Source organism: Arvicola amphibius, chromosome 14, assembly GCF_903992535.2.
Source record: "Arvicola amphibius chromosome 14, mArvAmp1.2, whole genome shotgun sequence".
NCBI lineage: Eukaryota > Metazoa > Chordata > Mammalia > Rodentia > Cricetidae > Arvicola > Arvicola amphibius.
This window is the reverse complement of record NC_052060.1, coordinates 50535772-50550320: the sequence shown is the minus strand read 5'-3', so window position 1 is coordinate 50550320 and position 14549 is coordinate 50535772. Positions and strand designations below refer to the sequence as shown.

At 41.3% G+C, this 14549-nt stretch overlaps 1 protein-coding gene across 2 annotated transcripts in view; it reads left to right on the top strand.

Annotated features, from left to right (window-relative positions):
* Positions 1-3040: 3040 nt before the first annotated feature.
* The window catches only part of Sh3glb1 (SH3 domain containing GRB2 like, endophilin B1), a 30213-nt gene continuing 18704 nt past the window's right edge, over positions 3041-14549 (top strand). For both annotated transcript variants that reach the window (XM_038310964.2, XM_038310965.2), the window contains exons 1-3: positions 3041-3222; positions 10465-10606; positions 12882-13010. In XM_038310964.2, the coding sequence (XP_038166892.1) occupies positions 3151-3222; positions 10465-10606; positions 12882-13010 (343 nt within the window). In that variant the 5' untranslated portion in view covers positions 3041-3150. The remainder of the gene's footprint in view (positions 3223-10464; positions 10607-12881; positions 13011-14549) is intronic.

Sequence of the window (14549 nt, the reverse complement as noted above, 5' to 3'; positions counted from 1 at the left end):
TTTCTTATAGGCAAGATTTCAAGAACTTTTAAATATTTAAAAGGAGCAACATGAAATCATGAAACATCAACAAACCAAATTTAAAAAGAACATATGAAAAACAGTATTACCTAGTTGATTTCATGCCAGTAATCTAAAGATGATTTAATATAAAAATAACATCTGTACATGACCATATTAATCACTGAAAAAATACTCATCAAGTTCTGATGAAAAGAGAAGGAATAGAAACTTCCTGGTGAAGGGAGTTTGATTGTATTTGGTAAATATAAAGATATACACACTACTTACAGGGATGTCCGTGTGTGTGTGTGTGCGCGTGTGTGCGTACGTGTGTGTGCGTGTGTGTGTGTGTGTATACTCATTTGTGTTCTAGAATTTGTGAAGAAAGGTACTAGATCTGGATCTGACGGTGGATGCTTGTAATCCCGATACTCAAGAGACTGAGGAAGGAGGATCACATGATTGTGTCCAGCGTGGACTACATAGCAAGACACTATCTCAAAATGCCAGTAAACAAACAAACTGTAGGATAGTTTTGTTAAGAATTAAAACCAGAAGGGTGGAGAGACGGCACTGCAGTTAAGAGCCGGGGGCTGCTCTCCCAGAGGAGGAAGCTTCCATTTTCAGCACCCTCATGGAGACTCATAGCCGTCTGTAACTCCATGTCTAGGGAATACAGTACCCTCTTCTCAGCTCTGTGGGCACTGTACACATGTGGTGGACAGACATTCATGTAGGCAAAATATCAATACACACAAAATTTTAAAATTAAAAATTAGAACAAAACCTCTAAATATTCAGGAACTCGACAAGTAAGTAAGGTGTGGTGCATTCACCCTTCACGAGCTGGTTACTCTCTATTGCGATCCTGAAACACTGACCAAACTTGGGGGAGGAACAGGACTGATTGGCTTAAATGTCCCAGTCATAGTCTGTCACTGAGGAATTCAGGGCAGGAACCATGGAGAAAAGCTACTTACTGGCTTGCTCACTCTGACCTGCTCAGATAGACAGCCTAGAATCACACACCCGTAAGTAACACCATCCACAGAGGATTGGGCCCTCCCACCATCATTAACCAAGAAAATGCCCTCACAGACAGGTTCACAGGCCCCTCTGATGGAGGCAATTCTTAATTTAGGTCCCCTCTTCCTAGGGACTCTAGTTTGTATCATAGCAAATTTTAGAAATACCATCACAAGTCAAAAGATAGACAACAGAAGAAATTACAGTTTGCTCCAGCATGTTTTAACAGAAACCCCTCCCCCTTTTCTCCGGTAAGTTTTGTTTTCTTTCAGTTGGGAATGGAACCCATGACCTTACATGTACGCTTGGAAAATTCTACCCACTGGGCTACATCCTCAGAATCCTCCCCCACCCCCCGATTCTTTGAAATTATAGAGCCAGTCTAAAACCCGGGAGCATAAGACTCCTTTAGTTCTTGTACAACGACAGCAGAGCCAATGCTAATAGCTGCCCGTCCTGTTCTCTCCTTCTCAGCTAACACAAGCTCTATTTTGTGCAAGATGACAATATGTACTGTTAAAAATAAGAGCTACTGTTCTCTCACAAACGCCCTTCGTTTTTTAGCAGGGCACATTACATTTATTAGATTGAACTGCCATTGTGAGGGGCTAAATGGCTCAGTTCTAGCCAGTGATATGAAAATCAAAGTTTACTAGCTGGGGGATAGGGAAATGCTTGATTTCAAATAGAGAAAGTACTTTTGCCTTACTCTTCATCTGCTTTTCGAGTTGAGACTATATGAGGTACCTAGAGGTTCCGAGGCATCTTGAGACATAAAGATTAAAGCTACATGATAAGAATTGCAAAGCAGAACCTAGCATATACAGTGGTCCGGTCCCTGGCATAAGTGAAGGAGAGAGAGGGAAGAACAAGAAAGAAAAAAAAAAAACAGAAAGAGGACGATGAGTTTGAAACCATCCTCGGGTACCTAAAGGCAGCTTGGGTTACATGAGGCCCTGTCTCAGAAAACAGAAAGGAAATTAGCGGAGTGTGGGGGCTCACGCCTTTATCTCAGCACCAGGAATTGGAAGGCTGAGGCCCTGCCATACAGTTAAGAACTCAAGAACAACGCATAGCAGGGTAGGATCTTGGTTCCCCTATTGTCTCTTTGACACACGCTCACAGATCTCCCAAAGATTTGTTTGTTGCCTAGATGATTCTAAACATGTCTCAGACAATCACAAGCCATCACAGGGGATCGATCTCTTCACCACAGACTCAAGGCTTGGCAGTGAATGAAGCCATAGCAGGGGAGGGGACAATAAAGACAAAGGTCTCCACTCAAGCCATAGGTAGCCCTGGACACCCGGCCACATGCAGGAAATCGCGGCCAACGATTCTGTAGTGTCGGTTCTACTTATGCTTAAAGAACTTTAGCCCATGCTTTCCTGTCAGAGATACTCACTGAGGCTCCCGGGAGAATCAGGGCGGGTGCACAGCAGCCCAGGAGGCTCCTGCGCTTGGAAGAACTTCCACTGATGCTCTGATCCTGGACTGGTCCCTAGTGACCTCCAGGGTCGCTCTTCTGAGAGCTTCAGGCAGGAGCTGGATCCCCGCCAGGGGTCGCTGTCCCCCCGGACCAGTGCACTACAGCGACTCCACCCGGCGGTGAGTCCTCAGCCGGCCGCCAGGGGTCGCTGTCCTCCCGGACCAGCGCACTACAGCGACTCCGCCCGGCGGTGAGTCCTCAGCTGCCCGCCAGGGGTCGCTGTTCCCGCGAGAACCCCCCCCCCGCCGAGGCCACGCCCCCGCGGCCGGTTTTCTTCAGCCGCCCGGGAGGGAGCCGGCTCCACGCTGCGGGACCGCGGGGCCGGGGCGGGTGTCCTCCCTGACGGACGCGCCCTGCATCCCGGTGGCGGCTGCTCGGCGACGCGCCAGGCCCAGCGTGAGAGCGGCCGGCCGGGAGGGCGCGCGCTCTCGGGTCGGGTTCGCCACACCCTCCGCCTCCCCCGCCCCCCCAGGAAACGACAGCTGCGCGGGGCTGGCGCCGCCTCCCGCCACCTCCCACGTCCGCCCCGCCGTCGCCCGGCGCCCCAGCCCCGCCGTCGCCGCGGCGCCCCCCGCCTCCCCGCTAGCCCAGCCGGCGGCTCTGTCCCGCCGCCGCCGCCTCTGTCGCCCGGCATGAACATCATGGATTTCAACGTGAAGAAGCTGGCGGCCGACGCGGGCACCTTCCTCAGCCGGGCCGTGCAGGTACGGCGGCGACGGTTGAGGACGGGGCGGTGGCGCCGGGGAGGCCGAGGGGAGGGCGACGCCGACGACCCGGCCTGCTGCTGGGCGCGGCCTGGCGCCCCGGTCCCGCCGGCCGTTTCCGCTTCGCTCTACCCAACCGCCGCTCGGCGCCGAGCGAGGCGAGCCCGGACGCGGCCCCGAGCGTCCGCCACCCCAGACACCTTGGGCTCACCCCGGGCCGGAGGCCTCGGTGCCCCGGCGGGCGAGCCAGCGCAGGCTGAGCACCTCTGCGCCACCCCCACCCCTCCCTTGGGTCGCCCTCGCCCTCCGGGCCTCGTCCAAGGAGGGAGTTTCCTTTTCCTGCCCCTCTGCCAGCTCTGTTCCCACCAGCCCTCTCCGCCCCTGGAAGGATTGTCCCAGAGCTTAGCAGCCCGTGGGGGGAATGGAGATCGCCTGTCCCTGTTGGTGCCCCAACTTCACCAAGGACGCAGGAAACCTGGGCTTAGGGGCGCCCTGACCCATTCCCCAAATGGGCTCTAGGGCAGGGGTGAGATGCGGGCCGGACTCGTGTTGTTGTGTCGGTAGTCACGTTGGTACGCTTCTGGCACCCTTGGAGGGGGAGAGTTCACTGCGTCTCCTTATTCTGTAATCAAGGAAGGGAACTTGGGCAATAGGGAACTTGGGCGGATTTTTTACAGCCAACACATGATGCAAACGCAGTTAAAATCTATGAACAGATGTCAATTTCACAACACGGGTTATAAACAATCTGGTATTTGCGTTACTGACATAGGGTAGCAACAGCATTCTCTTCTGTAAGGAGAAAAGTAATGCCCCGTGTGCCAGAATTACACCGAACTATACGTCCTTTCTGTTACTTCATTTCTTGTATCCTTTACCCCAATTTTATTGACACCGTTGATATCATCTTGAGTTGTCCTTGGCAAAAGAATGGGAGAGTCCCCCAATTAATGACCGCCTATCTTATGAAAAATAGTGTGACAAGCAGTTTGCTGTTCATTTAACATGTTCGCTGCACCCTCTGTCACCGCGCCAGAGACACAATGGTAACCCTCCTTTGGATAAAAGGAAGCAGCCTCAGAGATGTAAATAGCTTGCTTGACTTGTGTGGCTAGTTGTTAGCTGCTGCCCTCTGGCCTACTCCAATACTAGAAGCTGGTTTTTCTGAGTGAGCACTGCAGGCTTATGTGTAGACTAGCAATACGATGCGGCCCTAAAAGACCTTGAAGATCATTTGTTATCAACAGCGAGTAAATCAGAGAGATGGGAAATTCTAATTCCATCTTGCTTTTGATTTCCTGAACCGATGTGATGAGTGACAAGCTAGCTGCCATACTTTATCCTTTATCCACCGTCCTTCCCAGATATGTATGGCTAAATAAATGGGAGATGAAAGAAAAACATTTTTAAACTCAAGATCGACTCCACTGGCGAACAGAGTCCGGTATTTTTTGTTTAGTGTTGCTTACCTGTATTCTGGATATTTAATGAAGATTTGACTTTTCAGAATGCCATAGCTTAATACGGTTGTTTCAGACACATAATGTGTTCTGCTTCAACGGGGCACATTTATGAAATTCAGCCTAAATTATTGAGAGACTCAGTTTTAAAAAAGTAAATCTAGAAAAACTTAAAAGCTGCACTTCCCAAATGAATTTTAATTGTTCATTGTTTCATGTACCATTTAAAAAGGTTTTTAAGTTGTATCCTAATATGTGAGCTGGCAAATAATTTTCAGTCTTATTCAAGCACATGTTCCATGCTTAACTTCTGTATTAGGAACACCATTGACTAGCAGCTAATACAATCAACAAAGTGTTTCTCCTCGTGAAACTTAGAGTCTCACAGAACACAGACTACAGTACATACAGCAGGTGATGGAAGGGAATAGCGGGCTCTGGCTCGTAGAGGTGATTGTCGTGTTGCAGCAGTGGGGGATTCGGCATGCTCTTCTCATAGGATGAGGACAAGACCTGAGTGAAGTACTGAGACAGTATGTGGAGGTTTTGCTTGGCTTTTGTTATGGAAGAAAGGTATTTCAGACAGAAGAAACAAGTGCATAGACTCTGGGGCCCTAGGGATACTGGGAGATCCAGTGGGAAAGAGCTGTGGCCACACTGGCTGATTGTGTTTGTGATTTAGTTGGCAGTTTTGGCTGTCACAATAGCCCTGGAGTATGAGAAAAGATGTGTGGAAAAGGACCCCCTGGATTTTGGATTCAACCATTTTTTATTAAAAAGGGAAAATTTAAAATGGAGAAAGTCTCCTTTAGTATTAAGGTTCCTTTTATATTGTCTGAAACTATTAATGTCACATGCTGAAATATTATGGTTGAACTTACAGTTTGGGGTTTGCTGTACAGTTGACAGTAGATTAGCAGAACGGTGATAGTTATTGAAGCTGAATTGTGGGTACAGGCTTACAAAGTTTCATTATACTGTTTCCATTATACTGTTAGATTTTTTTGTATGTTTGACACATCCCACCGTGTTTTTTAATTAAATTTTTAAGGAAAAGGGGGTGTTTCTAAAATAAAACATGAAAGCTAGAATGCTGGCATAGTGGTTTACAGCACAACCCTGGTTTTTATTCCAGCATTTAGTCAATAACCAAGTTACTGCTCTGAGCTGTGGTGATACGGGTACAGTGCCAGCGCCAGCTTCGTGCTAAGAATAGTTCTAAGAGCCGTGCCGCCGAAGAGTAGTGGAGAGCCAGGCTTTCTCTAGATCCAAGTAGTTGCCTTTCAAATCAGATTGGACGTTAAAAAAATGGGCCATTCCCTGGGCAACTACTATAGGTACTTTCATGTCACCTAGACATTTTTATTAGAAATTAAATTTCTTGTTTAAAAAAGCAAGAGTTCAAAACTATTCAAGTATATAAACAGGTAGATAAGTCTTGACTTAGAACAATATTAGGATAGGATGTATAAGTGGCTGAGCGTTACAAACTCATCACAGTTCCTGCCTTAAAGCAGTGTTTAGAGAGAATATATGAATTAAATGTTACGTACTCGTGCTGTTTTTCTGTGCTACAGGTGAAATAATACGAAAAACTGTGCATCAGATTATAGTTTTTGAGAAGTTGGGCCCCCAAATGTAAGATCCTTGGAAATTACTATTTTTATAAGTTTGCATTTTGATAAAGAAACAAATACAGCATTAGCAGTGTTACTGTGTATCTGCCCTAGCCCCCTCCCATGTTTTTTTTTTTTAATTCATGATAGCATTTAAGCCATCCTTAATTTGGTAATTAACTGAGTATCCTATAAGAAGCAAAGATAGACCTCCAGTGCTGTAAATGGGGAAGCACAGGGTATTTTATATTTGAATTATGGGAGTAAAATGAAGATTATTAACTTCTTAAGGTTAGCATAAAATTATTCAGTCCCAACTCTGACACCTCAGACAAAATGTTTAATAACTCCAACCCTCAACTTATTCCTCACTAGAATTACTATCCCTATCCTGTAAGTTTTTTTTAATATGATACATACCTTAGTATATGGAATTTTTGAACAAACTGAGCCCTGACATTTGGGAAATTCAGAAGCATGACAAAGATGCATTATCTTCTTTGGGGGAAAAAAATCATTGTAGAAATAAGCTACGCATGGTTGCGCATACCCCAATGCCTGAACTCAGGAAGGTAAGCTAGGAAAAGCAAGTTGAAGGCCAGACTGGGTGTATATGCATGGCTGTCTGCCTCTCAATAATAATGATGATAATAGCAATGTGTTAAAATTTTTGAAAAACTAATAACAAAGCTATGTTTACTGAAATATGAGGCATATATATGAGTATAGTAACGACAGAAAACTGGATGTGAATGTGGGAATGTTTGCAGGTTCTTCAGTGCCTTGCTCATGTGGGCCTTCCTCCAGAGCTGTTTTCTAGGAGTTTCCACATTTAGACTCTTAGGGTATCCTGCCCTTTATCCATGAGGAGGTTACTCTTACTGTCTTTGAGGGTTTGTTTTGTCCATTGTCTGCTCACTAAAGTAAAAGTTTTTATTTTTGTAGAGTCTTACTATATATGAGTCACTGTTCAAGTTTGCTTTCTGTCGCTGTGATAAAGACATAATCAAAACCAACTCGGAAAGAAAGGGTTTATTAGTCTTAGAGTTCACAGTCCACCAGCAAGGGAAGCCAAGGCAGGAACCCACGGAAGAGACCAGGTCCACCTGCCTACAGATGACTCTGCCCATAGTGGGTCCCCCTACCTCAGGTTCACAAGAAAATGCCCCACAGACATGCCTACAGGCCAATCTGATGGAGGGAGTTCCTCCTTTGGTTTTTTTTTTTTTAAACCAGGTATATGAAGTTGACAACCATGATTAGGTGTCACAGTTGTATATTTATTTATAAGTTATATAAAGTTTGCTTTTTTCTTGTTTCTTTGAAGACTCTAAGTCCATAGCAAATATATGACTTGTTAGAAATATCATCTTTGCTCTCTTATATTCTCACTATATTTTTAAGACCAAAATATAAAAAAAATAATAATAAGCCAACAGGCCTACTAGACTGAGATTTATGAAGTATTTTTTCCCAAATAACTGACTTTCTAATCATTAGCTTTGAAATACTGTCCCAAACTTGCCTGAATACTAACTTGTTTTGATAAATTATAATAGTTTCTAATCTGTACCTATAAATCTAGTGTTTCTAAACATGTTAGACAAAACTGAGATTTTGCATACTAGACAGGGAGGGGCTGTATTTTTCTCACCCTTAGATAATATGTTTCAGTTAGTTCTACCTTGTAACAGACCAAACTTACTAGAAGAGTACCTCACACAAAGACTGGCCTAATAGATAATGATGTTTAAATTCATGATGTTGACTTCTGTTATTAATCTATTCTTTGAAAATCTAGTCTTAGTTACAACAGATTTCTCTAAGGAAATTAATATTCGATATGTATAAACATGGCAAGTAAGCTGCTCCTTCCTCATCGATGCCATCTCTAAACTCCTCTCCCAGGCTGGCACCCTGCTTCTTCCAGGCTCATTTCTTCCTCAGTGAAGATGTCCCCGATTCTCCTGTTTTCTCCTCTTCAATAGCTGTTCCTCTCTACTTACATTTATTACGTCATTCAGAAAAAAGTATAGTTGCCTGTGTTGGTTTTCTGTTGAGCATCTTTAACCCTTTGCAATGCTTATGCTCTGATTATTTAAGTTTTGTTTCTTCCCTACAAAAATGTTAGATTCTTAAGAACAGAAACTTTGCCTGTTTTGTTGGAAACCTAAATGCTTACCCTAGTTAGTAACTAGCGTGTGTGTGTGTATGTGTGTGTGTGTGTGTGTGTATGTGTAAATATACATACATATAGAAGGAGAGGACCTACTGCTACAAGTAGTGCTCTTGACTGCCACATATGTGCGTACGCATGCACACATACACTAAATAAAATGTAATTTTAAATTTTTAAAGAAAGACTAAATATTTGTTGAAGGAATGGATGGAATAAAGGAACAACTGGCATATATTTTTAAAGCTAAAAGAAGTTTTTCTTGATCATCTAAGTGTGTTTCCTTTGTCTCTGTGCTTTTTGAGTTTTACCTCACCATTGGAGGTGAAGTTTTAACATGTAAAATTCTAATATATGCCTCTCCAAAAGATCTGCTGCTTAGAATCCCTAAGATAAGTAAAGAATACCAGGCTGCATCCTCAATGAGAGTGCAGTTTACATGGCTGACCTCAGGATCAGGGGCTTGCCACTATTGCTGCCCAGTTGTTAGTTACAGTGTACTGCCTGTGTACAGTATATGGCAAGTTTGGGGTCTCAAGGAAGTAGTTTGTCTCTGACCCTATATAGGCTCTTTATAAAGAATATGAGGACCCTTCAGCTAAGAGTGCTGATAATCCTTTGAAAGTATTAAGCCAGGAATAGTAAGGCCCAATGATAAGTACATAAGACTCAGAAAAATAAAGAAAAGATTGTAAGTGAGAGGAGGGAAAGGTAGACATTGTTTTATTAGCTAACCATCACATCTGGATTTTTATACAGTAAAGGGCAAATGCCGTATATTCTAGAAGAGAGTTACACATGGCGCAGCACTTCAGATATCACATCTGGTGATTAGTTGAAAGTACCCAGAAGGCGCCATATGAACAGAGACCTTTTCTTCTCTATTATATAGACACTGCTGCCTTTCCTTAGCCACCATCACAGCCATATAATAAGAATGGGTATGTTGAATGTATCCAACCTCATTTTCTGACCTTTAAAGAGAACACCTCCACTTTGGGCCTTGAGAGATGGCCCAGTAGATAAGAATACATACTAACTGCTCTTGCAGACCGAGGACCTGAGTTCAGTTCCCAGCACCCATGTCTGATGGCTGACAACCCCATGTAACTCCAACTTCAGGGATCAGTTACCCTCTTCTGGACTCTGGGCACCTACACTCATGTATGCACACACACACACACACACACACACACACACACACATATACATATTTAAATTTGTTTAAAAAATAAGTCTTATAAAAATACTTCTAGTGAATAATGTAGCAAAATATAACCTATAAACACCTTGTTAGAACATACCCTGAATAAACAAACCTAAGTGATGCTTGCATAGGTTCCATAAATATGTGACTTGGGTATGATTAACTTATAAGTAATAAATAAGTCAAAATTTAAATATTTCAAATTTGAATAGCAATTAGCAGGTTCTAAGCAGATATTTTTTCTGTAGACAGTCTTAATCCTCAGAATGCTTATGATTTGGGAAGCTGAAAAAAGTCAAAACCATTTTGAACTACATAGTGAAACCCTATCTCAAAAAGAATATAATATGTTGTATCACTTTTATAAGAAAGGATGCAAAACAAAAACTACTGAAAAGTTGCCTGTGTCAATTAGCATACATATAGTCAGGATCTGAACTCAGATTTCACCAGTTCAAACCTCAGTCTTGTTAGGAACGTTTATGTACCATGAAATTTAGAATTCACATCATGCATGTTAGCAGAAGACATAGATAGTCATCATAAGTGCTGTAGTAAGAGGGTGATGAATTACCATAGGCATGCGCGTGCGCACATACACACACACACACACACACACACACACAACTTTCATAAGTAATGGTTTACAGATAAGCCTGGAGTTTATCTGTTTATATGCTTAGAATTATTTGGATTTGAATTTGATTTTCACTTAGTAACAATTTCCTAGCATATATTTGAGATGTGTTTATATGTTTATATACTTATTTTAAATAATCACAGTTCACAGAAGAGAAGCTTGGCCAAGCAGAGAAGACGGAATTGGATGCTCACTTGGAAAACCTCCTTAGCAAAGCCGAATGTACCAAAATATGGACAGAAAAGATAATGAAACAGACTGAAGTGCTTTTGCAGCCAAATCCAAGTAAGATATTTGCTTCTCGTCCGCCGTACGTTTTTAAGGTTGAAAGTAGAGTTTGTGTCTTCCAGGTCTATGACTTTTCTATCACGTGTAATTTGGGTTAGGAAGAGATGGTGAAATTTTCTGTATACCCCCTAACAAGTTTACAGTAGCACTTTAGAGTCCTGACATTTAAAATCTCACATTTTTCCCATAAGTTGCCCTTAATTTTTGAACAATCACCAAGTGTTTAGGATCACACAAGTCAATAGCCTTGCAAATAAGGTATGCACTAATTCTTACAAAATGGGACTGCTAAGTGAGCCTCTTATGCAAAGTAGCTAACTAGAAGGGGAGCTTCACCTAGAAGCAAATGTATAGACAGCTCATCTTTTTAAGGTACGTTTTAAATACCAAAACTAAAGGAAAAAGGCAACGATGCCTGTTTTCCTTTCCCCATTGCTTTTGTGAACACATTGCAGAATTCCATAGCCTTACATTTCAAGCATTATAAAAATACCAATAATTGTATGCCGTTGTAGTTAAACTGTAGTAACCTTTAAAAAATAAGTATGGAAGTCTTGAATGAGGCTTCTTATCTCTGGTTACCAGGGACACAGTTCGATGTCTCTTACTCATTAAAGAACATTTAAGTTATACACAGCTTATACTTTAAATTTTACTTCTTGTTCTTTTTCTACCCAGAGGTCCCACATACATAGAACAGTCTGTATACAGTGTGTTTTTCAGAATGGCAAGTAAGCTCATGACTGGCAAGTCGAGAACTGTAATACAGTGCCCAACTGTCCTCCTCTCCGCTGTTTTCCCAGTAAACCAGGTTGATTGTTTTGTGCTCTGATTATAAAATTCATGGGCTTAAAGTAACATCTTATTTTCTCTGAAAGTCCTATAGGTTTGATAGTTTAAAGAAAATGCATAAGTGCATAACATTATAGCAGAATTGCCTGCATATTTTCAGATCTGGTGAATGACTTAATGAGTGGAAGCAGTATTTACTAATTTACCACATATTTTATTTACTGAATCAAAATCAATTTAGACTTCACCTTTTAATTCTTGATCATATAGGTCAAAAGCAATTGTAGCTGAAAATCACAATCAGAACCTAAAACCTGGACAGTACTCATGGATGGCTCTTTCAGAATCTTGGTTGTCAGCAAAGGTTTTGGAGTTTTGTTTTTGTTTTTGTTTTGAAATGAGGTCTCACTGTATAGCTCTGGCTGACATGGAACTAACTAAGCAGATCAGGCTGGCCTTAAACTTACAGATAAACTCCTGCCTCTGCCTCCAGAGTTCTGAGACTATAGGTGTGAGCCTCTGTGCCTAACTAATAAAAGGTTTTTAAGTTCTGCTTTAAAATTCTTGTGGTTTTGCTGCAGACTCTGCCAAAAATCAAGGATTATTTTGATATTGTCCAATTAATATATTTTGTGTACTACAAACTAACCCTTTTTGTGTTATAAATTTTATAACATTATTTTCGCCAACTTGTATTTCCATTACTGTTTCAGGACCTTTTTTAAAAAAGAGAGAGAGAGAAAAAAAAACAAAAAACTTCTCACTGTCATTTAGGAAGACACCAAACATTCACTTCTGACTGCCACATGTACCTGTGTGCATGCACGTGAGCACAAGTTTTAGGGGTCATACTGTTGTTGGTTCTGAAGACTGCTCCCAGGCAGAATGCTTGTATCCCTCAAGCTCTGTGTCTGTGTTTAGACTCTCTGTAAGAGAGAATTAATACATGTTCATGATAAAACATGTCAGATATGGCTTCTGTAGCTGACTAGCCTGATTTTATTTAAGATGATGAACATAACTTTAGGGTAGATTAAAGGCAGCTTCACTGGATATTAAATTTATAATTCTTCTTCTGAAACTTAAGATCTCAAAGAATACCCAAATAACAAGTTTAACTTGAGAATGTTTCTGTACTAAGGTATATTACCAGGTTTCTGAACTATAAACTTTTAGAGATTATATAATAGTCAACATATAATTATATATTATTAAATTTAAAGGTATATACTTGAATAAATGCTAGTTTTATATTTTTAAGAAGTAGTAAGTGACTGGAAGGGGAACAAACTTCTAAATAATTTTGCTTTTTTGAAATAATTGCTGATTGGTTTAAAATTCTTTTCATTTGTTTTGGTTTGGGGAAAGGTCTTCCCTGTGTCATAGAGGCTGCCATGGACTAGAGTGTCCCCCCCACCTCCCCAGTACTGGAGCACAGGTTTGTCTTTTGAAACACTGGTATTTGTAACCTTTCTCCTAGATGCCAGGATAGAAGAATTTGTTTATGAGAAACTGGATAGAAAAGCACCAAGTCGTATAAACAACCCAGAACTTCTGGGACAATATATGATTGATGCCGGGACCGAGTTTGGCCCAGGGACAGCTTATGGTGAGTCAAAGTGAAAGGTTCTGAAAGGAACTATTTTCACATTTAGATTTGTAATGTTTAAAGCTGTGAGCATACAGTAGAGCCAATTTTAACTTTGTTTATTATGTTAAAATTGTGATGGAAAAATAGTTAATTAGAACGTTCACATCTTAGATCTTTTAGGTCTAAATGTTAAATGAATTCATGTTCTTGTTCATGTGTTATAGTAGAAATTGTTGTGATGACTTACATTAAAACTTTGAGTGCTTATTGGTATTAAAGCACTTCACATGCAAAGTGTTGGGCCAGACCGTATTGCTTTTAACTTCTGCAGTGTTAGCCCAGGTATGTTAGTAGTCATCCTCTCTGGATACATAAATGCGCTGCATTTCTAGTTCATGTTTTCCGTCATTGTTTACAGATAACCCAGCTTGTTAGTTCCTGGGCCAACTTGTATTACATTTAAAGTTTTTTGTTGTTGTTTTATTTTGCTCTGTGTACATGTATGTGATTGTGTATGTCTGTATGAATATGTATGGTGTACATACCACAGTGCTTATGCAGAGATCAGAGGACAGCTTGCAGGAATTAGCACTCTTCTATCATGTGGGTCCCAGGAATCAAATTCAGGTTGTCAGGCTTGGCAGCAAATACCTTTACCTGTTAAGCCAACTCTGGCCCTACACAGACCTCAAAGTTCCATGTTTCTATTATCAGACCTAATTTTCTTATGACATAGCACTATTTCAGACTTCTGTGCTAATATTCTCTTTGTGTCAGAAGGAAACAAACCTAAATATTATTTAATGCCACTAGTTGACTGAATATATATATATATGTAACATTGAATCATTTACAGTATATTCGTTGTAATTCTAAATCTGAGAGATCTGAAATGATTAACTTTGAAATTAAAGTGTGACTGCTAATTTTAGAGAAATTTCATGCTTTGTTGCTTGCTTGTTCTGAGCTCATACAGAATCTATTACTAGAAAATAGTGGCCAGAAATGGGTATCCTAGGCATTGGTCTAAGCACAATATAATATATTTATTATCTTGGTAAATCCTCACTTTTTATATCTTTTGGAGTTTTGAGACAGAGTCTTGCTATGTATAATAGTGTAAATTCTGTTGTGCCCATTTTAAAAACAAGGAAATTTAGATTTGAAGAGGCTAAATAATCTGTGACCACCCTGATAACAATTCAAAGGCAGATGTCTGTATGCAGAGACAAGAGCTCTTAACTTCTTAACAATGTGGATCTAATCCCATTTTAACATAAAAGGATTAAGATCTAAAGAACCCAAGTTTACTAGAGGTTGAATTGGAAATAGAATCCTGATCACGTGCTCTTTCTGTCTCCTCTAACTCTGTTTAAATATCTGGACTAAACTCTTGTGAAACATGAGCCAGCCTGCCTGCCTTCTTTCCTTTCTCTTTCCCTCCCTCTTTCTCTCACCTTTGGTCCTTCTCTCCCTTCCCCCTCCCTCTTTTCCTTTCTTTCTGTCTTTCTTTCTGTCTTTCTTTCTTTCTTTCTTCCTTTTTTCCTTCCTTCCTTC